This window comes from Coregonus clupeaformis, unplaced genomic scaffold (assembly GCF_020615455.1).
Source record: "Coregonus clupeaformis isolate EN_2021a unplaced genomic scaffold, ASM2061545v1 scaf0611, whole genome shotgun sequence".
In the NCBI taxonomy this organism is placed as follows: domain Eukaryota; kingdom Metazoa; phylum Chordata; class Actinopteri; order Salmoniformes; family Salmonidae; genus Coregonus; species Coregonus clupeaformis.
In genome coordinates, this window is record NW_025534066.1 from 88,696 (window position 1) to 116,192 (window position 27,497).

The 27,497-nt window shown below is 45.9% G+C and overlaps 1 protein-coding gene across 6 annotated transcripts in view; it reads right to left on the reverse strand.

Annotated features, from left to right (window-relative positions):
• The window catches only part of LOC121549150 (ankyrin repeat and SOCS box protein 2), a 67,616-nt gene extending 40,917 nt beyond the window's left edge, over nucleotides 1-26,699 (reverse strand). Inside the window, exons 1-4 of one of the 6 annotated variants that reach the window (XM_041861022.2) lie at nucleotides 26,463-26,565; nucleotides 5,715-5,778; nucleotides 1,382-1,684; nucleotides 123-257 (exon numbers count right to left, since the gene is read on the reverse strand). In XM_041861022.2, the coding sequence (XP_041716956.2) occupies nucleotides 123-257; nucleotides 1,382-1,662 (416 nt within the window). In that variant the 5' untranslated portion in view covers nucleotides 1,663-1,684; nucleotides 5,715-5,778; nucleotides 26,463-26,565. Of the gene's footprint in view, nucleotides 1-122; nucleotides 258-1,381; nucleotides 1,685-5,714; nucleotides 5,779-12,262; nucleotides 12,303-26,462 lie in introns of those variants that run through there. The other 5 variants (XM_045216106.1, XM_045216105.1, XM_041861023.2 and 2 more) reach the window with 5 other exon arrangements.
• Between the last annotated feature and the right edge of the window lie 798 nt (nucleotides 26,700-27,497).

The following is a 27,497-nucleotide window of genomic DNA, read 5'->3' on the forward strand; positions in this document are numbered from 1 at the left end:
TACAAAGTACAACAAATGTCATTACATATTATACAAACATTATTACATATCCTAAAGTGTTTATGTCTTGGTGTGAAGGCAATATGTGTTGCTAAATACACTCTGTGAAAGGACACACTTACTCCTCTGTCTCCGGCACGTACTGAATCGAGCCATCGCCTCTGTGATATGCCAGCATGCACTTTCCATTGCCAGTGACAAAATGAGTCACCACAATGTCTTCACATTTCCTTCTTTCTTCACATTTCCTTCTCCTGCTACAGGAACAGTGAGATATATTCTGTTGAATGTCATAGAGCTGACTGCTGCAAATGTGTACATAAAATAAATTAAACTAACATGGTGGGACCCTAATCTAATTGTATATTGTGTGTTTCTTCAAAGTGAAATGTTTGAATCCTTAATCAATTCTCATTGCTAACATGTGTACTATGAACAGCTCTGTATCAATCAATACAGTACACCCATCTAAAATACTTGTCCACTATCACAATCCTAGTTCATATCTCTGCTCTAGTGTTCCTCCGAAAGCATTTCTAAGTGGTAGGTTTAAGGCATGTGCATAGTTAATATCCAACATGTACAGTTGCAGGCCACTAAAAAGTTAGCTTTTTATAAACCTTGGTACCACGTTACAAGTTTTTGTGACAAAATATCGAGTCACTATTAGTCAAGTTAGCTACAGATGAAGGATCTTAATTTGACTGGTGTTGTTGCAGCAAAAGAATCCTGCAGCAACAGGATTTGAACATTTAATCCACAATGTTGTTGATCGGTGGTTAAGCTATTAGCTGGCCAAAATTAGGCTACATGAAAAGTGCAATACTGTTAATATAACCATGTGTTAGAGCGGATTTTCAGTGAATGTATGTAAACCACAAAGCTCATTTGCATTTCCTGCCACGCAGGAATTCTCACCAACAAAAGAGTGATCAAATTAAGATCCTACATCTGTAAGTAAACACTGCACGAGTCAAGTCATTTGTTTGAGAAAACCGTCACTCTCAGAGTTGTATAACTCTGGAAACATACATTTGCTTTGAAGGAGATGTCTGTATAGTGATCCATAGACACACATTACTGACGAGATCCATATAATAATCAGAGAAAGCTTTTCTTGAACATACCTTGACTGGAAAAACTTTGCCTTTATGCCATGTATTGACTTTATAGCTATTTAGTAATGACCAGATAATTACTTAGCTGTACACTGTAACTACAGATAAGGTACGTAATAAGGACAGTTATAGTGCTACATGTATTATGCCAAGAAATTTGAATTACATGTAACTATCTGTAGCCTAAACTTCATGTAAAGGGGGGCCCAAAACCCAAAGTGGATCATAAAAAACAATGATGGGTCTTTTCAGCTGGCACATACGCGTCAGGTGGGTTGGCAGTAGGCGGCCTATGGCTTGGGTCCTCCCTTGGTGGATTTGATGGGTTCGGCCTAGTTGCGGGTGGATTTACCCTGCACTGGACTGTTCTTCTGCCTAGAGCTGTGGAGGTCTTGCCGGCTTCACCCAGTGAAGTGGCATTGTGGGGATCACTAAGGCTGCGTTCGATAGCCAGCTGCATCAGCTCGTCATCTGACAGGTTGCTGTAGAGAGTGTAGTCATCAAACCCCAGGGTGGGGCCCGTAGTGGAGCCAGGCATGGTCATGCTGGCAACTGCAATGTTGGATCTGGAAAGAAAAGAGAGCATACAATATATCAGTTACGTATTATGTTTTATGCATTATGTCCACCAGGTTGGATCTTGAGAGACCCATTCCTTAGCACCTACACCAGGGGTGGCCAAGCCTGGTCCTCGTGGGTGTCACAATATCATTCATCTAGAGACCATGATTAAAGGAATAGTTTACCCAAATTACATAATAGTTCTGATTGTGTAGATGATTTGGACATGATGTGCGAAAATGGGATTATCAGGGATATTGACTTGCATTGGTTATGTGCTACAAATGCAAAAAACTGAGTATGTGTAGACAGTGGCCAGATAAACAAACCTTGTCCATACTACTTGCAAGGTAGGGGAATCAATATGCAGCTCTGTAATTGGGGTGAGTTATCCCTTTCATTTGGACTGGAACACACTACATCCTCCTAAATCCAGTGTTGGCCACACATTACATGGTGGTAATATCTCCTTTCTCCTGAAGTGCAGACTCGTTCACTATTTGTAGTTTAAGATTAATCAATCAATGTACATGCAAAAACACAGACATTAAAAACTAGATTTGCGCAAAGGTTCAGACTTTTGCTTGTATCTCAAATAAGGAATTCGGACAGAAAGTTGAACTTTTGATTAGGTTACTATATGCACAAGACATCATTTGAGCATTTTAAGTGTAAATAGGGTTGTTTTTTACAAATGAAAACATGTGAACCTGTGTCACGGATTCTGCCGAGACTGCCCTTCCTTCTGGTTCAGGCAGGCTTCGGCGTTCGTCGTCACCGGAATACTAGCTGCTGCCGATCTATGTTTTATGTTTCTATGTTCATCTGGTTGTTGTCTAGTGTTGCACACCTGTTTCCCATTATGGTATTATGTCCTTCCCTATTTAACCTGTTCGCTCCCACTGTGTGTTGTGCGTGTTTGTTACTTGTTTCGAGTGTCGTTTGTGAGCGGGTTTGCTCCTCCCTGTGTTGGAGGTATTTGCTTGTTTCTTTACTATACAGTAAAGTAGATTTTCATTTCATTCTGTGTCCTGCGCTTGACTCTGGCCTACTGCATTCCACAGACATTCATGACAGAAACACGCACCACAATGGAGTCAGCAGGAACAGCCGGATTAACTGAGACGATGGAGGAACGAGTCCAACGACAAGAGATGATGATTCAGACTCTCGGTGTCACCATGGAACGAGTGTTCCAGACGATGGAACAATGGGAGAGAGGTGGTATCCCGTCACCATCTCCAACCACTCAACCACCTACAACACTGGTCACCACTCCGCCACCTGGGTCCAGTGGGATTCGGCTCTCGCTCCCATCGTTCCCATGACGGTACACTTGCCGGGTGCCAGGGATTTCTCCTCCAGGTAGAGCTCTACAAGGCCACCATTCACCCGGCGCCCTCTGGATACGAGAGCGTGTCCGCCCTAATCTCCTGTCTATCGGGGAAGGCGCTTGAATGGGCCAACGCCGAGTGGGGAGGAATAGACTTGAGAACTGTCCGTTACGTCTGTTCCACCTACGACAGGAGATGAGGAGTGCGCAGGAGTTTGCGCTGGAGTTTAGAACTTTAGCAGCCAGTGCAGGATGGAATGAGAGGGCCCTGATCAACCATTATCGTTGCAGCTTAAGGGAGGACGTCCGTCGTAAACTGGCCTGCAGGGACACCGATCTCAAAATGGACCAACTGGTGGACATGTCCATCAGGTTGGATAACCTGTTGGCAGCCCGCGGAAGTTCTGATCGGGGACCGTCCATTCCATCCTCCAGCACCTCCGAGCCTACCCCCATGGAGCTCGGAGGTGCTGCGGTTAGGGAGACGGGGAGAGGGTCCGTCCCCTGCACCAACTGTGGCCGCAGAGGACACACTGCTGGTCAGTGCTGGGGAGGGTCCTCAGGAGGTCGAGGCAGCAGGCAGAGCACTGGTCGACCGTCTCAGGTGAGTAGGCACCCGACTCACCCAGAGCCCCCTGTTGCTAATCTATGTATTGATATTGTTTTTCCAGAGTTTTACCCCCATTCCCAGCATAAGGCACTAGTAGATTCAGGCGCGGCTGGGAATTTTATTGATCGCCAGTATGCTCGTAGTTTAGGGATCCCTACTGTGTCTGTTGATAAACCTTTCCCTGTGCCTGCATTAGATAGTCGCCCGTTAGGGTCAGGCATAATCAGGGAGGTCACCGCTCCATTTCTCATGAGGACGCAGGGGGGTCATGAGGAGAGGATTAGCCTCTATCTGATTGATTCTCCTGCGTATCCTGTGGTGTTGGGACTTCCCTGGTTAACCATTCATGACCCCACGATTTCATGGCAACAGAGGGCTCTCAAGGGATGGTCCGGTCAGTGTTCAGGGAGGTGTGTAGGAGTTTGCTTGGGGGCAACTACGGTGGAAAGTCCAAACCAGGTTTCCACTATGCACATTCCTGCCGAGTATGCCGATTTGGCTATCGCCTTCAGTAAAAAGAGGGCGACTAAATTATCACCCCATCGTCCGGGGGATTGCGCGATAAATCTCCAGGTAGGAGCTGCACTTCCCCGGAGTCACGTGTATCCTTTGTCTCAGGAGGAGAGGGCAGCTATGGAGACATATGTCACCAAATCTCTGAGACAGGGATACATTCGGCCATCCACTTCACCTGTCTCCTCGAGTTTCTTTTTTGTGAAGAAGAAAGATGGTGGGTTACGCCTGTGCATTGATTACCGTGGCTTAAATCAGATTACCATCAAGTACAGCTATCCATTACCCCTGATAGCTAGTATGACGGAATCATTGCACGGGGAACGCTTCTTCACAAAATTGGATCTCAGGAGCGCGTACAACCTAGTGCGTATCCGGGAGGGAGATGAGTGGAAGACGGCATTTAGTACCACCTCTGGACATTATGAGTATCTTGTCATGCCATACGGGTTAATGAATGCTCCATCAGTTTTCCAATCATTTGTGGATGAGATTTTCAGGGACCTGCACGGACAAGGGGTAGTGGTGTGTATTGATGACATCCTTATATACTCCACTACAAGGGCCGAGCATGTGTCCCTGGTGGGTAAAGTACTTGGAAGACTGTTGGAGCATGACCTGTATGCTAAGGCAGAGAAATGCCTGTTCTTTCAGGAGTCCATCTCCTTCCTAGGGTACCACATGTCCGCGTCTGGGGTGAGGATGGCGAGTGACCTCATTTCGGCCGTGCGCAATTTGCCGACTCCAACCACGGTGAAGGAGGTGCAGCGATTCTTGGGGTTTGCCAACTACTACCGGAGGTATCCGGGGCTTTGGTCAGGTAGCGGCTCCCATTACCTCGTTGCTGAAGGGGGGACCAGTGTGTCTGCGGTGGTCAGCTGAGGCGGACAGGGCTTTTAGTCAGCTGAAGGACCTGTTTACCTCTGCTCCAGTGCTGGCTCATCCGGATCCCTCCTTGGCCTTCACGTTTGAGGTGGACGCGTCCGAGGCTGGGATAGGCGCTGTACTTTCTCAGCGCTCGGGCACGCCACCCAAGCTCCGCCCCTGTGCTTTCATTTCGAAGAAGCTCAGCCCGGCAGAGCGCAACTATGATGTGGGGGACCGGGAGCTGTTGGCTGTGGTCAAAGCCCTGAAAGCTTGGAGACATTGGCTTGAGGGGGCTAAGTTATTCTGTCATGTACTGCTCATTCATTAATTCAGTCATTCAATCTAACAAACATCATTAGGCACAGTGTTCAACATACTTTATTGCTCAAAACGTTTCCCTATATACTTCCAAGGGCAATGTGTTTTGCAAGTCATAAGACAACTAGTGTCTAGCCCATTAGCCCATTGGAAAGTGTGCCAACATATCTCCCTGCAAGCAATGTAAATACAGTGGGGTCCAAAATTATTGACATCCTTGATAAAGATCAGCAAAACAGGCTATATAAAATAAATGATTGAAATAGCAAGCTATATTGTATGCAATTTTTACTGATAGAATTGCTCAGAGAAAGAGATTTTGTATAACAAGTAATCATTGGTGTGTTTGGCGTCGAAATGAGAATGCATAAGCAGAAAATAACCCCATACCTACTGTAAAATATGGTGGTGGATCTTTGATGTTATGGGGCTATTTTGCTCGCACTGGTCCTGGGGCCCTTGTTAAAGGGAAATGGAAAAAATAGGCTTTAGAACACCAGCTAACTGTAATTGTAAATCGCCATATTGGCATTGTTGTGTCACTGGCAGAACAAAACGTTTTGTAACTCCCCAAAATTGCCAATAAACCTAAAACCGTTCATGTTTGAGCCAATCGTTGCCCCAGATCAGAGAGTTTGTTCTCGTAGCAGTAGCAACACAGATAGGCTGCCTGCGACACCTCAGCCAGCAGAGGTGACACAAACTGGTATGAGTGCGGGTGCTGCCAGATAATGGCTAGGGAGTATGAGTGTGTGTGTCGTAGAGCGATGGTGGCGATACAGCACAAACTCCCAGGGGGTGGTGTCTGTATTGCTTCCAGTCAGAGGTTCCAGTCAGTCTGTTTTGAAGGCGATGTGTTGGACGTGTCACTAATTCTTATGAAGGACTTCCTGGCAGAAGAGGGTTCGACCAGTCAGCAGCCAGTTAGCCAGTTAAATAATTGCTGATATTTTGCTTGAACATAAGTTGTTTGAAGCTAATGTCACAACAGTACTTATCACCATCGCTGTATTTGTATTTATTAAGGATCCCCGTTAGCTGCTGCCAAGGCATGTGGTCTTCTCTAGCTCAATTGGTAGAGCATGGCGCTTGTAACACCAGGGTAGTGGGTTCGATCCCCGGGACCACCCATACGTAAAAATGTATGCACACATGACTGTAAGTCGCTTTGGATAAAAGTGTCTGCTAAATGCCATATTATTATTAAGACATTACATTTCATAACACTTTTCACAACACATTAAGTGTGTTCCCTCAGGCCATTTCTCTACTACCACATATTTACTGTTACAGGAGGGGGTCGCAGTTCCGGAGCGACCCACTAGGTGTCATCCTCCGACAACCTTAGGCACCTCCTCACTCACAGTCGGGACTAATCATCTTCCTATTGGTGTCACCTGTGTCTATCTGATTCACCTGTGTATTTATACCCTCACTTCCCTGTTTTCCCTTGCTCAGTTTTCTCTGCTAGTTTCACCATGCCAAGCAGTACTAATCAGTGTCTGATCACGGGACGTCTGGACAGGTACGTGAGAAGTGTTCTCCCTGTTTATTTATTATTTCAGTCATACTTAGCATTTTGTATTTTGGGCTGTCTGCCTGTTTTTTGGAGTCTTATTTGCGCTGCCTTTATTTTTTGTGTAAAGTCCGTTATTCTGTATCCTGGCTTCGGGACCATCAGTAAAGTTCCTTGTTTCACCATCTCTGCCTACTGCCTACTGTCTAACCTGCACTGCACCTGGGTCACACCTCACACCAACCCTTACAGAAAACTGAGCCACTATGGACCCAGCGGAGGCTCCCTGCATTGGCAACGCAGGGAGCCATGCTGTACCAGCACGACCGCAGCCTGCAGCAGATCACTGAGAATCTCCGCCAGGTGACGATCGCCGTGCAGAGCCATTGAGGGAACCCCGCCTACCACCTCCAGAGAGGTACGATGACGTCCAAAGGGCTGCAGGGAATTCCTCACCCAGTGTTCCCTGATATTCAGCCTACAACCCTCCTCCTTCCCGACAGAGCAGGGCCGGGTGGCCTACATTATCACTATGTTGATGGGTCGGGCCCTTTCCTGGGCTACCGCGGAGTGGGAGAGCCAAACTCCGGCATGTTCCGATTCCTACCTATTCACCCGGGAGCTACGCAAGGTGTTCGACACCTCTCGGGTGGTGTCGGGGCACGACGCCGGGAGGCGGCTCACGGCCTGTCGGTAGGGTGACCGTTCGGTGGCGGACTACTCTGTGGAGTTCCGGAACCGGGCTTGAGAGGCAGGTTGGGAGGAGGCCGCCCTGGTCGTCCTTTACGCTCAGGGGCTATCGGAGGGGATGAAGGATGAACTCTCTTTCAGGGAGCTGCCTGAGCAACTGGACGGCCTCGTCAACATCTCGGTGCGGGTAGACAATCGGCGTTGTGAGAGGGTGCACGAGAGTCATGACGCAAGGCACACCTCCGCGTCTCCTATCAGCCCGGAGGCTTTCCGCCAATTCAGGGAGGAGACACCTCAGGAGGAGGCTATGCAGCTGGGTTTAGAGCGCTTGTCCAGGATGGAGAGGCAGAGGCGTCTGCACCAGGGACGTTGCCTGTACTGCGGCCAGACAGGTCACCACTGTGAATCATACCCGGAGAAGCCGGGAAACGGGAGGGCTTGCTAATATCGGGAGAGGTGCTAGCAAGCCGGAACCAAAACCCCAACTCCAGAGACTCCCAGACTTTTCTTCCCGTCAGGGTTCAGTGGGCCCACACTGCGCGTCGGGCGCATGCACTGGTAGATTCTGGGGCCGCAGGAAACCTGATGGATGCGGGGCTGGCCCAAGGGTGGAGCGTTCCGTTACTCTCCCTCTCCAAGCCGGTTCCGGTCATGGGCCTGGACGGCCAGCCGTTGGGGTCAGGGCTTCATCACCCGGCGCACTGTTCCCGTGCGTGGCCGAGTGGCGGGGAGGCTATGGGAGGATATTCTGTTTTTCAATGTGGACTCTCCAGAGTGTCCCGTCATCCTCGGGCACCCCTGGCTGGTCGCCCACAAACCCCGGATAGACTGGTCCACGGGGCGGCTCATCCTGGAGGGAGTATTGGGATCTGGGGGAGGTGTTTAGTAAGAGGCGTGCCAAGGGCCTACCTCCTCATAGGCCATACGACTGTACTATCGATCTCCTGCCGGGCGCCATGCCTACACGAGGGTGATTGTTTTCCTTGTCCCGGCCGGAGACGCTGGCCATGAGGGAGTATATCGACGAGGTACTCGTCGAGGGTCACATCCATCCCTCTACCTCACCCGCGGGCACGGGCTTCTTCTTCTTGGGGAAAAATGACGGTGGGCAGTGGCCGTGCATTGATTACCGGGCGCTCAACAACATCACGGTTAAGAACCGCTACCCACTCCTCCTGATGACGACGGCATTCGAGTCGGTGCAGGGAGCTCGGGTCTTCACCAAGCTGGACTTACGTAATGCCTACAACCTGGTGAGGATTCGGGAGGGAGACGAGGGGAAGACAGCGTTTAACACACCCAGTGAGCATTATGAGTACCAAGTCATGCCGTTTGGTCTAGCCCCCAGAAGCGGGGAACGCATTTGATGCGCTGAAACGGCACTTTACATCAACCCCAGTCCTCGGGCTTGCCCGGTGTGCACGCACACGAAGAGCTCACATCAGCCTTCGGCAGGGCTGCTCCGACCCCTGCCTATCCCCAAGTGGCCCTGGTCCCACATCTCGCAGGATTTCATTTCCGCCCTACCCCCCTCTGATGGATACACAGTCATCCTGGTCATTGTGGACCGGTTCTCGAAGGCTGCCCACTTCATTCTTCTTCCCAAACTCCCGTCGGCCCGGGTGACGGCTAAGTTGGTGGTGCAGCACGTTTTCCGGCTCCATGGTCTTCCCCAAGATGTGGTGTCGGATCGTGGCCCTCAGTTCGCCTCCAGGTTCTGGAGGGCGTTCGCCACCTGCCTCGGCGCCTCCATCAGCTTGTCTTCCGGCTTCCATTCCTAGTCGAACGGGCAGACGAGGCGCGTCAACCAGGATCTGGAGGGGATGCTGAGGTGCTACGCCTCCAGCAGCCCAGCTACGTGGAGTCAGCAACTGGCGTGGGCGGAGTACGCCCACAACACCCCTTCTCTGATCATCCACCGGCCTGTCCCCCTTCCAGTGCCAATAGGGCTACCAACCCCACCCCCCTATTCCCCGAGTAAGAGGAGGAGGCGGAGGTCCCGTCAGTCCAAGCCCACATCAGTCACTGTCGCCGCACCTGGAGGCAGGTACCGGCGGCGCTTAAGCTGGTCTCGGTCAGGTCTCAACATCAGGCCAACCGCAGGCGTCGCCCGGCCCCGGTCTTTCGCCCGGGACAGATGGATCTTCCCCTCCGCATGGAGTCCAGGAAGCTGTCCCCCCGGTTCGTCGTGCCATTCAGAGTGGTCTGGCGAGTCAACCCAGTGGCCTACCGCCTGCAACTTCCCCCCACCATGCGGGTGCATTCCACATTCCATGTGTCCCTCCTCAAGCCCGTCGCCACCTGTCCCCTGGCTTCCCCTCCTTGTCCTGTTCCCCCGCTGCGCCTCATCGGAGAGCAGCCGGCTTTTACTGTGGACCGGATCCTGGACTGCCAACGGGTGGGGGGGTCAATGCAAATATTCCAGGTTGCCATTTGGTTAGCTGTTCAGGAGTCTTATGGCTTGGGGGTAGAAGCTGTTAAGAAGCCTTTTGGATCTAGACTTGGCGCTCCAGTTCAGCTTCCTGTGCGTGGCTGGAAACGTTGGCAATTTTTAGGGCCTTCCTCTGACACCGCCTTGTATAGAGGTCTTGGATGGCAGGAAGCTTGGCCCCAGTGATGTACTGGGCCGTACGCACTACTCTCAGTAATGCCTTGCGGTCGGAGGCCGAGCAGTTGTCATACAAGGTGGTGATGCAACCAGTCAGGATGCTCTCGATGGTGCAGCTGTATAACTTTTTGAGGATCTGAGGACCCATGCCAAATCTTTTTAGCCTCCTGAGGGGGAATAGGCTTTGTCGTGCCCTCTTCATGACTGTCTTGGTGTGTTTGGACCATGACAGTTCGTTGGTGATGTGGACACCAAGGAACTTGAAGCTCTCAACCTGCTCCACTACAGCCCCGTCGATGAGAATGGGGGCGTGCTCAACCATACTTTTCCTGTAGTCCACGATCATCTCCTTTGTCTTCATCACGTTGAGAGAAAGGTTGTTATCCTGGTACCACACTGCCAGGTCTATAGGGAGGACTTCCTCCCTATAGGCTGTCTCATCATTGTCGGTGATCAGGCCTACCACTGTTGTGTCGTCGGCAAACTTAATGATGGTGTTAATCGTGCTAGGCCATTCAGTCGTGGGTGAACAGGGAGTACAGGAGGGGACTGAGCACGCACCCCTGAGGGGCCCCCGTGTTTATGATCAGCGTGACAGATGTGTTGTTATCTACCCTTACCACCTGGGGGCGGCCCGTCGGGAAGTCCAGGATCCAGTTGCAGAGGGAGGTGTTTAGTCCCAGGGTCCTTAACTTAGTGATGAGCTTAGAGGACACTATGGTGTTGAACGCTGAGCTGTAGTCAATGAATAGCATTCTCACGTAGGTGTTCCTTTTGTCCAGGTGTGAAAGGGCAGTGTGGAGTGCAATAAAGATTGCGTCATCTGTGGATCAGTTGGGGTGGTATACAAATTGGAGTGGGTCTAGGGTTTCTGGGATAATGGTGTTGATGTGAGCAATGACCAGTCTTTCAAAGCACATCATGGCTACAGACATGAGTGCTACGGGTCGGTAGTAATTTAAGCAGGTTACCTTGGTGTTCTTGGGCACAGGACTATGGTGGTCTGCTTGAAACATGTTGGTATTACAGACTCAGGGACAGGTTGAAAATGTCAGTAAAAACACTTGTTAGTCAGCGAATGCTCGGAGTACACGTCCTGGTAATCCATCTGGCCCTGCGGCCTTGTGAATGTTGACCTGTTTAAAGGTCTTACTCACATCGGCTACGGAGAGCGTGATCACACAGCCGTCCGGAACAGCTGGTGCTCTCATGCATGCTTCAGTGTTGCTTGCCTCGAAGCTCGCATGGAAGTAATTTAGCTCGTCTGGTAGGCTCGTGTCACTGGCAGCTCGCGGCTGTGCTTCCATTTGTAGTCTGTAATAGTTTGCAAGTCCAGCCACATCCAACAAGATTTCTTAAAAGCGTTCGGGTTAGAGTCCCGCTCCTTGAATGCGGCAGCTCTACCCTTTAGCTTAGTGTGGTTGTTGCCTATAATCCATGGCTTCTGGTTTTGGTATGTATGTACGGTCATTGTGGGGACGACGTCATCGATGCACTTATTGATGAAGCCAGTGATTGATGTGGTGTACTCTTCAATGATATCGGAAGAATCCTGGAACATATTCCAGTCTGTGCTAGCAAAACAGTCCTGTAGCTTAGCATCTGCGTCATATGACCACTTCCGTATTGAGCGAGTCACTAGTACTTCCTGCTTTAGTTTTTGCTACTAAGCAGGAATCAGGAGGATAGAGTTATGGTCAGATTTGCCAAATGGAGGGCGAGGGAGAGCTTTGTACGCGTCTCTGTGTGTGGAGTAAAGGTGGTCTAGAGTTTTTTTTCCTCTGGTTGCACATGTAACATATTGGTAGAAATAAGGTCAAACTGATTTAAGTTTCCCTGCATTAAAGTCCCTGGCCACTAGGAGCGCCGCCTCTGGATGAGCATTTTCTTCTTTGCTTATGGCCTTATACAGGTTGTTGAGTGCGGTCTTCGTGCCAGCATCGGTTTCTGGCGGTAAATAGACAGCTACGAAAAACATAAATGAAAACTCTCTTGGTAAATAGTGTTGTCTACAGCTTATCATGAGATACTTTACCTCAGGCGTGCAAAACCTTGAGACTTCATTAATATTAGATTTTTGCACCAGCTGTTATTGACAAATAGACACAGACCGCCATCCTTGTCTTACCGGAGGCAGCCGTTCTATCTTGCCGATGCACGGAAAACCCAGCCGGCTGTATGTTATCCATGTCGTCGTTCAGCCACGACTCTGTGAAACATAAGATATTACCATTTTTAGTGTCCCGTTGGTAAGATAGTCTCAACCGTAGATCATCGAGTTTGTTTTCCAGTGATTGCACGTTGGCCAATAGAACCGATGGTAATGCCGATTTACTCACTCGCCTACGAATCCTAACAAGGCACCCCGACCTTCTCCCTCTGTATCTCCGCCTTTTCTTCACGCAAAAGACAGGGATTTTGGCTTGGTCTCCGGAGAGACTCATTAAAGAAAAAATCTTAGTCCAGTCGAGGTGAGTAATCGCTGTTCTGATGTCCAGAAGCTCTTTTCAGTCATAAGAGACGGTAGCAGCAACTTTATTTAATATGCCATTTAGCATGTACAAAATAAGTTACAAACAATGCGAAAAATAAATAAAAATAGCACAGTTGGTTCGGAGCCCGTAAAATGGCAGCCATCCCCTCCGGTGCCATTGTATCTGGTCAAAAAAACAAAACACAAAAGTTTACTAAAGGTTGGTAACAGGCTGATTGGTCGGCTATTTGAGACAGTAAAGGGGGCTTTACTATTCTTGGGTAGCGAAATTACTTTTGCTTCCCTCTTGGCCTGAGGGCACACACGTTCTAGTAGGCTTAGATTGAAGATATGGCAAATAGGAGTGGCAATATCGTCCGCTATTATCCTCAGTAATTTTCCATCCAAGTTGTCAGACTCCAGTGCTTGTCATTGTTGAAGACAATGATACTTTTTTCACCTCTTCCACACTCACTTTACGGAATTCAAAATTATAACGCTTGTCTTTCATAATTTGGTCAGATATACTTGGATGTGTAGTATCAGCGTTTGTTGCTGGAATGTTATGCCTAAGTTTTTTCTAATCTTGCCAATGAAAAAATCATTAAAGTAATTAGCAATATCAGTGGGTTTTGTGATGAATGAGCCATCTGGTTCAATGAACGATGGAGCTGACTTTGCCTTTTTGCCTAAAATGTCATTTAAGATGCTCCAAAGCTTTTTACTATAATTCTTTGTGTAATTTATCTTTGTTTCATAGTATTGTTTCTTCTTCTTTGTATTCAGTTTAATCACATGATTTCTCATTCGCGGTACGTTTGCCAATCGGTTGTACAGCCAGACTTATTTGCCATTCCTTTTGCCTCATCCCTCTCAAACATACAATTTTTCAATTCCCCAATTTTTCAATTCATGATTACTGCATACAATAGCTGTATGATCAGCAGAGGCATTCAGGGCAGTTAGAAGGACAAAAATGAGCTTACTTACATTGTGTCTACCAATGTCCATGGGATAATGTACATTTGCTGAACCATTATGACAACTCAGCGACACAATGGTAGGGATTAACTGAGCTGGGCTTGGGTCACTGATAAGTCATTGTCTCAACACAGCCTGATAATGCTGTGAAAGGATCCAGGAGCCCAAATTATTTGGGTGGATCCCATCCTCATTATAAAACAAGCTTTGTTTCCAGAAGGTATCAAAATTGTCAATAATTGTTACATCCACAGAGCTGCAATAGTCAGGTAGCCAGTTATGGAGGGCTAAAAGTCTGCTGAAACATTCAATGCCACAATTTAGGGAGGGCACAGGGCCAGATATTATGGGAAGTCGGTTGGTGTCAAGCAGAGACCCAATCAGTTCTTTAAAATCCATATTCAGCTGTTCTGAGCTGCCCTTCATAATGTCATTGAATCCCACATGAACTATAATAGACTCAATTTCCTGATGCAGGTTTCACTTTTTTGGGATCAGCTTATTGATGTCCTGTACTCGTGTTCCTGGATAGCACAACGTCTTTTCTCCAGGGACTGAGACATTTCTCACCATTGAACTGCCCAATACAATGGCCAAAGAAGGGGATGGAGAAATCCGCCCATTCCTACCCTTCACACAATTGTTCACCTTTTGATTAGACGACCAGAGTTCGAAAATCAGGCAGCATAATGAAATCTAATCTAAATGCATTGTGATTTCTTTTCCGTATCAGACTTTTATCATACAGGTACAATGTAAATAAAATAAAATCTAATTGTATTTGTCACATGCACCGAATACAACAGGTGTAGACCTTACCGTGAAATGCTTACTTACAAGACCTTAACCAACAACGCAGTTCAAGAAATAGAGTTAAGCAAATATTTTCTAAATAAACTAAAGTTAAAAGTTAAACAAAAAGTAACACAATAAAATAACAATAACAAGGCTATATACGGGGGATACCGGTACTGAGTCAATGTGCGGGGGTACAGGTTAGTCGAGGTAATATGTAAACTCAGCAGAAAAAGAAACATCCCTTTTTCAGGACCCTGTCTTTCAAAGATAATTCGTAAAAATCCCAATAACTTAACAGATCTTAATTGTAAAGGGTTTAAACACTGTTTCCCATGCTTGTTCAATGAACCATAAACAATTAATGAACATGCACCTGTGGAACGGTCGTTAAGACACTAACAGCTTACAGATGGTAGGCAATTAAGGTCACAGTTATGAAAACGTAGGACACTAGAGAGTAGAGAGGCCTTTCTACAGACTCTGAAAAACACCAAAAGAAAGATGCCCAGGGTCCCTGCTCATCTGCGTGAACGTGCCTTAGGCATGCTGCAAGGAGGCATGAGGACTGCAGATGTGGCCAGGGCAATAAATTGCAATGTCCGTACTGTGAAAAGCCTAAGACAGCGCTACAGTGAGACAGGACGGACAGCTGATTGTCCTCGGGGTGGCAGACCATGTGTAACAACACCTGCACATACAGTATAAACTCCAGTCGTACTTTATCAAAAGCCTTTTCAAAGTCAGCTATGAATCGCAGGCCTGGTTTCTCAGATTTTTCATAGTGTTCTATTGTTTCCTTATATTATCTCCAATGTATCGACCATGTAAAAAACCTGTCTGATTAAAATGGATAATGTCCGACAATACCTTTCTAATTCTGTGCGCTATACATTTTGCTAGAAATTTTGCATCACAACACTGAAGTGTAAGGGGCCTCCAATATCTTAAATGGACTGAATCTTTATATTTCCCACTTGTATCCTGTTTCAGTAATAATGAAATCAGACCTTCTCTTGAGTGTCTGATAATCTACCATTTACATAGGAGTGGTTAAAACATGTTAATAACAGTCCTCTGAGTATATCAAAAATGGTTAGGTATACCTCAACTGGTATGCCATCCAACCCTAGAGTTTTCCCGGACTTAAAGTCTTTAATTGCATCCAGAAGTTCCTCCTCTGTAATTTCGCCTTCACATGAGTCTTTCTGTATGGCTGTTAATTTTACATTATCAATAGAAAAAAATCCATACAATTAGCTTCAGTTAGAGGAGATGGAGGCGACTGAAACGAAAACATATGCTTAAAGTACTTTGCCTCCTCCTTCAAAATATAATTTAGTGAATCATGGGTGACTCCGTCATTTTTAACCAATTTCAGTAAATTATTTTTGGTAGCATTTCTATGTTGAAGATAAAAAAATAATTTGGTGCATTTTTCCTGTACACAAGAATTAGGGACGTGACGAGTAGTCGGACAAAGTAAGTTTCGTAACAGATATGGGCAATTTTCTGGATATGATTATGATCCGAGTATTTTTTGTAATTATCCGTCATAGAAAAAAAGTGATTTTCGGGTGCCAGCACTCATCTTTCTAATGTCAGTCGGGTCATGTGCGAGGTTCTATGTAGTCTAAATAACTCAACTGGCTGTCTGTAAAGAGAAGGGTGGGCTGTACGTTGATCCTGCTGCTATGATTGGATAGAGTGAAGCTGTATTTCTCCTGTCGACTCGCTTCATAATTTCACCAGATCAGTATTCCTTGCATGTTTTCGGTCTGATCATTTAGATTGCTACTGCCTGCTACTATGATAAATCACATGTCGAGGACTTTTGCTATCAAGCTATCAATGTGCATACTATCTAACAAGCGGGGCAAGGGTAGGAAAAAAAGTTTAATGCTGATGTGCATTCTGACTAAGTGACAGCAAACTTGTCTGCCTGCTACAAATTGAGGACACACACAGACACACACACACCCTTCCACGCGCTGCTCCTAATCTGCAGCTTTTTTGCAGTGAGAAAGTGCAGGGAGGTATTTTGCCATCTACTTAGTCATATAAAAAATACCCGTGATCGGAAAAAAATGTATATCATCCAAACTGACTATCAACTGTCAATTTATGGACATGATTACGAATTACGAATATGACATTCTTGTTAGGGGTGTGCCGACATGGCCATACTCGTATTCGTAATGGTTGATCTGAATAATACATTTTTTGGGGTGTTTTATTCAGGTTTGGTAATGCTGGGATTATAGTATGTTAGTTTTGTCATCTTAAATTCAAATCATTAAAGTGATTTGTGAAATAACTCATGCACCGTACTACGTATAATAATTTAAAAAGGCGCATTCACACCGCTACATGTAGGAAAATCTTAAATCTAAATATTTTTTCATAAAGTGCACAAATAACAAAAGAAAATATGTTTCAAGTTTCATTAGTCGGAAGTATTGGGAGAGGTTGTCGGGAGAGGTTGTGTTTTCTCTAGCAGGAGGTAAGCTTGGCTTCTTACAGTGGGGGAAAAAAGTATTTAGTCAGCCACCAATTGTGCAAGTTCTCCCACTTAAAAAGATGAGAGGCCTGTAATTTTCATCATAGGTACACGTCAACTATGACAGACAAATTGAGGAAAAAAAATCCAGAAAATCACATAGTAGGATTTTTAATGAATATATTTGCAAATTATGGTGGAAAATAAGTATTTGGTCACCTACAAACAAGCAAGATATCTGGCTCTCACAGACCTGTAACTTCTTCTTTAAGAGGCTCCTCTGTCCTCCACTCGTTACCTGTATTAATGGCACCTGTTTGAACTTGTTATCAGTATAAAAGACACCTGTCCACAACCTCAAACAGTCACACTCCAAACTCCACTATGGTCAAGACCAAAGAGCTGTCAAAGGACACCAGAAACAAAATTGTAGACCTGCACCAGGCTGGGAAGACTGAATCTGCAATAGGTAAGCAGCTTGGTTTGAAGAAATCAACTGTGGGAGCAATTATTAGGAAATGGAAGACATACAAGACCACTGATAATCTCCCTCGATCTGGGGCTCCACGCAAGATCTCACCCCGTGGGGTCAAAATGATCACAAAAATCCCAGAACCACACGGGGGGACCTAGAGAATGACCTGCAGAGAGCTGGGACCAAAGTAACAAAGCCTACCATCAGTAACACACTACGCCGCCAGGGCTCAAATCCTGCAGTGCCAGACGTGTCCCCCTGCTTAAGTCAGTACATGTCCAGGCCCGTCTGAAGTTTGCTAGAGTGCATTTGGATGATCCAGAAGAGGATTGGGAGAATGTCATATGGTCAGATGAAACCAAAATAGAACTTTTTGGTAAAAACTCAACTCGTCGTGTTTGGAGGACAAAGAATGCTGAGTTGCATCCAAAGAACACCATACCTACTGTGAAGCATGGGGGTGGAAACATCATGCTTTGGGGCTGTTTTTCTGCAAAGGGACCAGGACGACTGATCCATGTAAAGGAAAGAATGAATGGGGCCATGTATCGTGAGATTTTGAGTGAAAACCTCCTTCCATCAGCAAGGGCATTGAAGATGAAACGTGGCTGGGTCTTTCAGCATGACAATGATCCCAAACACACCGCCCGGGCAACGAAGGAGTGGCTTCGTAAGAAGCATTTCAAGGTCCTGGAGTGGCCTAGCCAGTCTCCAGATCTCAACCCCATAGAAAATCTTTGGAGGGAGTTGAAAGTCTGTGTTGCCCAGCGACAGCCCCAAAACATCACTGCTCTAGAGGAGATCTGCATGGAGGAATGGGCCAAAATACCAGCAACAGTGTGTGAAAACCTTGTGAAGACTTACAGAAAACGTTTGACCTGTGTCATTGCCAACAAAGGGTATATAACAAAGTATTGAGAAACTTTTGTTATTGACCAAATACTTATTTTCCACCATAATTTGCAAATAAATTCATTAAAAATCCTACAATGTGATTTTCTGGATTTTTTTTCTCAATTTGTCTGTCATAGTTGACGTGTACCTATGATGAAAATTACAGGCCTCTCTCATCTTTTTAAGTGGGAGAACTTGCACAATTGGTGGCTGACTAAATACTTTTTTTCCCCACTGTATATGGTGTTGAGTAAAGCTTAAACCATGTATTTAGATTGTAGGTAGGTATTGTAGTTAGGTATTATAGGTAGTTTACTTAGGTAGTTATTGTAGGTTATTGTAGGTTATTGTAGGTCATTATTGTAGGTAAGTATTGTATTCGGCGGACCCCGGCGAAGCACGAGGCTAGCTAACCCACTACTTGGACCAACAAAGCTAGCTAGCTAGCGGGTAGCTACTGGTAACTTTTAGCAACTGTGGTTAGTTGTTTCCAATGTTATTTCACGCTTAAGAGTACCTGTGATTGAGCCAGCTAGCTGCCTACCATTCAGCTGTTTTTCTAACCTCATTATCCGAGGCATTAACGTTAGGTGGTTGGTAGCTGCTGTACTTAATTACAGCTACTGATTGCAGTCTGCCACCCAGACAGCTGGCGTCGGGAAAGTTTGGCTTTATACATTGCTTGGGCTTTGTCTAGTAAGGCTTAAACTATGTATTTAGATTGTAGTTAGGTATTATAGGTAGGCATCGTGGGCTGTATATTATTAGGTATTATAGGTAGGCATCGTGGGCTGTTGTGGGTAGTTGTTGTATGTAGTTATTGTAGGTTACTTTTGTATTCGGCAGTGCCGGGTGTAGCACGAAGCTAGCTAGCTAACTCACCTCCTGGACTAGCTGTCGAGTAGCTATTAGCAACGGTAGCAACTAAATACTATATCCTTTTAGCCAGCTACATTCGTTCGCAGCGACGCCGTTTTTCAAACAAAGTCAACACAGCAGCCATTGCTAGCTAGCCAACACTACCAGCTAGCTGTACTGTAGTAGCTAAATACAATATCTTTGTGCTAGCTAGCCAACGTTTAATTATTGCTGCGTTATGAAAGAACTAGACACGGACACATATTATCTGTTTAGTGTGTTAACACACTATTGGTAGTTTGTTGTAACCAAGTATTGGTGCTAAACTGTGTGTTATTGGATACTAGCATGCTAGTTAGCTATGGCGTCATAGTTAGCTAGCTGAATAAAGTAAGTTGAGTCTATTCCTTGAAACATTGAACCGCTGTAGTTTACAACAATTCTAATTTCTAAAGTGGAAGTTGGTAGAGTTTTATTCGGGTGGTTCAGTGAAACAATTATAGTTTCTGAGGTGGAAGTTGGGAGAGTTATATTTTTTTGGTGAGGGAGGCCCTGCTCTCTCCTTTCCCAGATGTTTAGTTCATTTCATTCCGATCTCCTCTGCATTATTGTAGCCATCTGCTACAGCCTGTCAACTATGCCTCTGCCTATCCCTGTTCTCTCCTCTCCGCACAGGCTACACAAACGCCTCACACCGCGTGGCTGCTGCCTCTCTAACCTGGTGGTCCCTGCACGCACCACACACCTGGAGATCCAGGTCTCAGGCAGCCTCTGGAACTGCCGTTCTGCTGCTAACAAGGCTGACTTCATCCCAGCCTATGCTACCCTCCAGTCCCTCGACTTCCTGGCGCTGACGGAAACATGGATTACCACTGAAAACACTGCTACTCCTACTGCTCTCTCCTCATCTGACCATGTGTTCTCGCATACCCCGAGAGCATCTGGTCAGAGGGGTGGTGGCACAGGAATCCTCATCTCTCCCAAGTGGTCATTCTCAATTTTTCCCCTAACCCATCTGTCTCCTCATTTGAATTCCACGCTGTCACAGTCACTAGCCCATTTAAGCTTAATATCCTTGTCATCTATCGCCCTCCAGGTTCCCTTGGAGAGTTCATCAATGAGCTTGACGCCTTGATAAGTTCCGTTCCTGAGGATGGCTCACCCTTCACAGTTTTGGGGGATTTCAACCTCCCTACGTCTACATTTGACTCATTTCTCTCTGCCTCCTTCTTTCCACTCCTCTCCTCTTTTGACCTCACCCTCTCACCGTCCCCCCTACTCACAAGGCAGGCAATACGCTTGACTTCATCTTTACTAGATGTTGCTCTTCTACTAATCTCACTGCAACTCCCCTCCATGTCTCCGACCACTACTTTGTATCCTTTTCTCTCTCGCTCTCCTCCAACACTACTCACTCTGCCCCTACACAGATGGTAACGCGCCGCCGCAACCTTCGCTCTCTCTCTCCCACTACTCTCTCCTCTTCCATCCTATCATCTCTTCCCTCTGCTCAATCCTTCTCCCTCCAATCTCCTGATTCTGCCTCCTCAACCCTCCTCTCCTCCCTTTCTGCATCCTTTGACTCCCTGTGTCCCCTATCCTCCCGGCCGGCTCGGTCCTCCCCTCCAGCTCCGTGGCTTGATGACTCATTGCGAGCTCACAGAACAGAGCTCCGGGCAGCTGAGCGGAAATGGAAGAAAACTAAACTCCCTGCCGACCTGGCATCTTTTCACTCCCTCCTCTCTACATTTTCTTCATCTGTTTCTGCTGCTAAGGCCACTTTCTACCACTCTAAATTCCAAGCATCTGCCTCTAACCCTAGGAAGCTCTTTGCCACATTCTCCTCACTGCTGAATCCTCCCCCCCACCCCCCCCTCCTCCCTCTCTGTGGATGACTTCGTCAACCACTTTGAAAAGAAGGTTGACGACATCCGATCCTCGTTTGTTATGTCTAATGACACTGCTGGTCCTGCTCACACTGCCCTACCCTATGCTTTGACTTCTTTCTCCCTCTCTCTCCAGATAAAATCTTGCGACTAGTGACTGCAGGCCGCCCAACAACCTGCCCGCTTGACCCCATCCCCTCCTCTCTTCTCCAGACCATCTCCGGTGACCTTCTCCCCTACCTCACCTCGCTGATCAACTCATCCTTGACCGCTGGCTATGTCCCTTCCGTCTTCAAGAGAGCGAGAGTTGCTCCCCTTCTCAAAAAAACCAACACTCGATCCCACTGATGTCAACAACTACAGACCAGTATCCCTTCTTTCTTTTCTTTCCAAAACTATTGAGCGTGCCGTCTTTAGCCAACTCTCTTGCTATCTCTCTCAGAATGACCTTCTTGATCCGAACCAGTCAGGTTTCAGGACTGGTCATTCAACTGAGACTGCTCTTCTCTGTGTCACGGAGGCTCTCCGCACTGCTAAAGCTAACTCTCTCTCCTCTGCTCTTGTCCTTCTAGACCTGTCTGCTGCCTTTGATACTGTGAACCATCAGATCCTCCTCTCCACCCTCTCCGAGCTGGGCATCTCCGGCGCGGCTCACTCCTGGATTGCGTCCTACCTGACCGGTCGCTCCTACCAAGTGGCGTGGCGAGAAGCTGTCTCCGCACCACGTGCTCTCACCACTGGTGTCCCCCAGGGCTCAGTTCTAGGCCCTCTCCTTTTCTCCCTATACACCAAGTCACTTGGCTCTGTCATATCCTCACATGGCCTCTCCTATCATTGCTACGCTGACGATACACAACTAATCTTCTCCTTTCCCCCTTCTGATAACAAGGTGGCGAATCGCATCTCTGCATGTCTGGCAGACATATCAGTATGGATAACGGATCACCACCTCAAGCTGAACCCTGGCAAGACGGAGCTGCTCTTCCTCCCGGGGAAGGACTGCCCGTTCCGTGATCTCGCCATCACGGTTGACAACTCCGTTGTGTCCTCCTCCCAGAGTGCGAAGAGCCTTGGCGTGACCCTGGACAACACCCTGTCGTTCTCCGCTAACATCAAGGCGGTGACCCGATCCTGCAGGTTCATGCTCTACAACATTCGGAGAGTACGACCCTGCCTTACACAGGAAGCGGCACAGGTCCTAATCCAGGCACTTGTCATCTCCCGTCTGGATTACTGCAACTCGCTGATGGCTGGGCTCCCTGCCTGTGCCATTAAACCCCTACAACTCATCCAGAATGCCGCAGCCCGTCTGGTGTTCAACCTTCCCAAGTTCTCTCACGTCACCCCCCTCCTCCGCACACTCCACTGGTTTCCAGTTGAAGCTCACATCCGTTACAAGACCATGGTGCTTGCCTATGGAGCAGTGAGGGGAACGGCACCTCCGTACCTTCAGGCTCTGATCAGTCCCTACACCCAAACGAGGGCATTGCGTTCATCCACCTCTGGCCTGCTGGCTCCCCTTCCTCTGCGGAAGCATAGTTCCCGCTCAGCCCAGTCAAAACTGTTCGCTGCTCTGGCACCCCAATGGTGGAACAAGCTCCCTCACGACGCCAGGACAGCGGAGTCACTCACCACCTTCCGGAGACATTTGAAACCCCACCTCTTTAAGGAATACCTGGGATAGGATAAAGTAATCCTTCTACCCCACCCCCAAAAAAAAAAAAAAAAAAAAATTGTAAAGTGGTTATCCCACTGGCTATAGGGTGAATGCACCAATTTGTAAGTCGCTCTGGATAAGAGCGTCTGCTAAATGACGTAAATGTAAATGTAAGTATTTGTATTTGTATTTATTATGGATGCCCATTAGCTGCTCTTCCTGGGGTCCAGCAAAATTAAGGTAGTACAATACAATCACAGATTTCACAACACACTGTGTGCCCTCAGGCCCCTACTCCACCACTACCACATATCTACAATACAAAATCCATGTGTACGTGTGTATAGTGCGTACGTTATCGTGTGTGTGTATGCATGTGTCTTTGCCGATATTTGCGTTACTTCACAGTCCCCGCTGTTCCATAATGTATTTTTATCAGTTTTTTTAAATCTAATTTTACTGCTTGCATCAGTTACTTTATGTGGAATAGAGTTCCATGTAGTCATGGCTCTATGTAGTACTGTGCGCCTCCCATAGTCTGTTATGGACTTGGGGACTGTGAAGAGACCTCTTGTGGCATTTCTTGTGGGGTATGCATAGGTTTCCGAGCTGTGCACCAGTAGTTCAAACAGACATCTCGGTGCATTCAACATGTCAATACCTCTCATAAATACAAGTAGTGATGCAGTCAATCTTTCCTCCATTTTGAGCCAGGAGAGATTGACATGCATTGATGTTAGCTCTCTGTGTACATCCAAGGGCCGTGCAGCCCTGTTCTGGGCCAATTGTAATTTTCCTAAGTTCCTTTTTGTGGCACCTGACCACACGACTGAACAGTTGTCTAGGTGTGACAATACTAGGGCCTGTAGGACCTGCCTTGTTGATAGTGCTGTTAAGAAGGTAGAGCAGCACTTTTTCATGGACAGACTTCTCCCCATCTTAGCTACTGTTGTATCAATATGTTTTAACAATGACAGTTTACAATCTAGGGTTACTACAAGCAGTTTAGTCACCTCAACTTGCTCAATTTCTGCATGATTAATTACAAGATTTAGTTGAGGTTTAAGGTTTAGTGAATGATTTGTCACCAATACAATGCTTTTAGATTTAGAAATATTTAGGACTAACTTATTCCTTGCCACCCGCTCTGAAACTAACTGCAGCTCTTTGTTAAGTGTTGCAGTCATTTCAATCGCTGTAGTAGCTGACGTGTATAGTGTTGAGTCATTCGCATACATAGACACACTGGCTTTACTCAAAGCCAGTGGCATGTCGTTAGTAAAAATTGAAAAAGGGGGCCTAGACAGATGCCCTGAGGAATTCCTGATACTATCAGGATTATGTTGGAGAGGCATCCATTAAAGAACACACTCTGTGTTCTGTTAGACAGGTAACTCTGTATCCACAATATAGCAGGTGGAGTAAAGCCATAACACAAACGTTTTTCCAGCAGCAGACTGTGATCGATAATGTCAAAAGCTGCACTGAAGTCTAAAAAAACAGCCCCCATGATCTTTTTATCATCAATTTCTCTCAGCCAATCACCAGCCATTTGTGTAAGTGCTGTGCTTGTTGAATGTCCTTCCCTGTAAGCGTGCTGAAAGTCTGTTGTCAATTTGTTTTCTGTAAAATAGCATTGTATCTGGTCAAACATTTTTTTCTCCAAAAGTTTACTAAGGGTTGGTAACAGGCTGATTGGTCGGCTATTTGAGCCAGTAAAGGGGGCTTATTATTCTTGAGTAGCAAAATACATTTTGCTTCCCTCTTGGCCTGGGGGCACACACTTTCTAGTATGCTGAAATTGAAAATGTGGCAGTTGGCAATATCAGACGGTTTGTGATGAATGAGCCATCTGATTCAATGAATGATGGAGATGAGTTAGCTCTTTTTCCCAAAATATAATTTAAGGTGCTTCAAAGCTTTTTACTATCATTGTTTATGTCATTTATCTTTGTTTCATATTGTAGTTTCTTCTTCTTTTTATTCAGTTTAGTCACATGATTTCTCAATTTGCAATACGTTTGCCAATCGGTTGCGCAGCCAGACTTATTTGCCATTCCTTTTGCCTCATCCCTCTCAACCATACAATTGATCAATTCCTCATCAATCCACGGGGATTTAACAGTTTTTACAGTTATTTTCTTGATGGGTGCATGCTTATTAGTAACTGGAATAAACAATTTCATAAATGTGTCAAGTGCAGTGTCTGTTTGCTCCTCATTACACACCATGGACCAACAAATATTATTTACATCAACAACATAGGAATCACTACAAAATGTATTGTATGACCTCTTATACACTATATTAGGCCCAGCCTGTGGAACTTTGGTTTCCCTAGATATGGCTACTATATTGTGATCACGACATCTGATGGATTTGGATACTGCTTTAAAGCACATTTCTGCAGCATTAGTAAAGATGTGATCAATACATGTTGATGATTTCATGCCTGTGCTGTTTGTAACTACCCTGGTAGGCTGACTGATAACCAGAACCAGGTTGCAGGCACTGGTTACAGTTTGAAGCTTTTTCTTGAGTGGGCAGCTTGATGAAAACCAGTCAATATTTAAATCACCCAGAAAATATACCTCTCTGTTGATATCACATACATTATCAAGCATTTCACACGTTATCCAGATACTGACTGTTAGCATTTGGTGGTCTATAGCAGCTTCCCACAATAATGGGCTTTAGGTGAGGCAGATGAACCTGTAGCCATATTACTTCAACAATATTTAACATGAGATCCTCTCTAAGCTTTACAGGAATGTGGTTCTCAATATAAACAGCAACTCCTCCACCATTGGCATTTCTGTCTTCTCTGTAAATGTTCTAACTTTGTAATGCTACCACTGTCATCAAATGTATTATCTAAGTTAGTTTCAGAGATAGTCAGAATATGACATTTATCTGTTACTAGCAAATTATTGATTTCATTAACCTTTTTCTCTTAAACTACATATGTTAGCGTGCGCTATTTTGAGCACTTTTTTCTTCTGGGATGCTTACTTGTTTTCATTGCTTTACTGGGAAGCTTAGCAGAAGTAGATATGTTAATGTTATTTATGTTAGTGCAGGGTGAGCTGCACACAGTGAACTTCCTACTAGGGCACACCGCCTCAGTGCTAACAGTATAAATCTTGTTCATAGGCACATTATTACTGCATACAATAGCTGTAGCATCAGCAGAGGCATTCAGGGCAGTTAGAGGGACATAACTTAGGTTACTTACATTGTGTCTACAATTTCCCTGGTATAATGTGCATTTGCTGAAGCATTATGACAACTCAGCGTCACAATGGTAGGGATTAACTGAGCTGGGCTTGGGTCATTGATAAGTCATTGTCTCACTGCAGCCTTATAATGCTGTGAAAGGATCCAGGAACCAAAACGATTTTGGTGGATCCCATCTTCCTTATAAAATTGTCAACAAAAGTTACACCCATTGAGCTGCAATAATCAGGTAGCCAGTTTTGAAGAGAAAGAATCCTGCTAAAGCGTTCAGTGCCACGATTCAGAGAGGGCACAGGGACAGATATGATGGGTCTTTTATTATTGTCTAGCAGAGAGTCAATCAGCTCTTTAAAATCCAGTTTCAACTGTTCAGATTTGCCCTTCGTAAGTATGGGATATACATGGTATACTCCGTCCAACGAAATGCTTACTTGCAGGTTCCTTCTCGACAATGCAACAACAATAAGTAATAATAAAAGATAAGAAGACGAACATAAAGTAAATGGCTTAGAAGAATAGAATCAACATTTTAATACAGGAAAGCACAATTTATAGTCCAATATTTGTCTTACCTTTCTCCCAAGCTCTTACTGTTCTCCAAAGGCAAAAAAAGTTGTACACGTTTTTTTCCTCTCTGGTTGTCTCTCTTTCCCCCACTAAGACTTCTCCACTCCTCTGTCAGTGGAGGGCTCTGAGCCTGGGCTTCTGCTCTAGCTGTGCAGGATATTTCTGGAGGCTTCACGTGATATCCACAGTGTGGTGCGCCAACTTTTCCTCTCCCCCTTCATAGCTCAGATTGCTCCTGAGGGGGAGCTGGCCTAGTTTTTTGATGAGGGACAGATATCACTGAACAACAAAAAAAAATAGCTGGAACTCTTGGGAGTAATAGCGAGGAATTCCAAAATTCAGGAAACGTGTAAATCATACAATTCGTAAATATTACAATAGAGTGATGTTGACTGACTGTGTTCAATGAAAACTGTGAGTAGTCCCAAGTCCAGTGTTTAGGCTTGTAGTCCTCCTGTGCTAGGTCAGACTCTTGCTGCGTCTGGGTCAGGTTTTATTGTGGCGAGTTGTTTCTTATGTTGAGTGTTGTGTTACAATCATTGTAAATCAAAGAGGTGTTTATTAAATGCATGAAAAAAGAGTCAAGTTTATCAACAAGGTTACCTTCTTTACGTTGTGTTGGCAGCTCATTCTGTGTCGTGTTCGTTTACTTCTGAACCCAGTACACTTTCCATTCCTTTTTGTATGGGGGCAAATTCACAGATACCCACAGGCTGGAATCCAGAATACCAGCCACTAGAGTTACAGTCATGTCGTCAGTGAATCTTTTAATACCCTGTTGAGTGTAGAACTTAGGGGTTTGTTCAGTACTCACCTAATTGTTTGTTGTTGTGCAGAACAAGCAATAAAAAAGCTGTTGCAGAAAGCCTGGCGTTGACAGAAAAACAATTTGTAGTTTGACCTACTTTATCAAAATGTGAGCATTTGTATGCCGATTATTATTTATATATATTTTAAATTACATCAAAATAGAAAACAACTAACATGTCCGTTGCTGTTTACTTGAGTACATCTACTTCTCCAAGTAGATCTTGGATTGA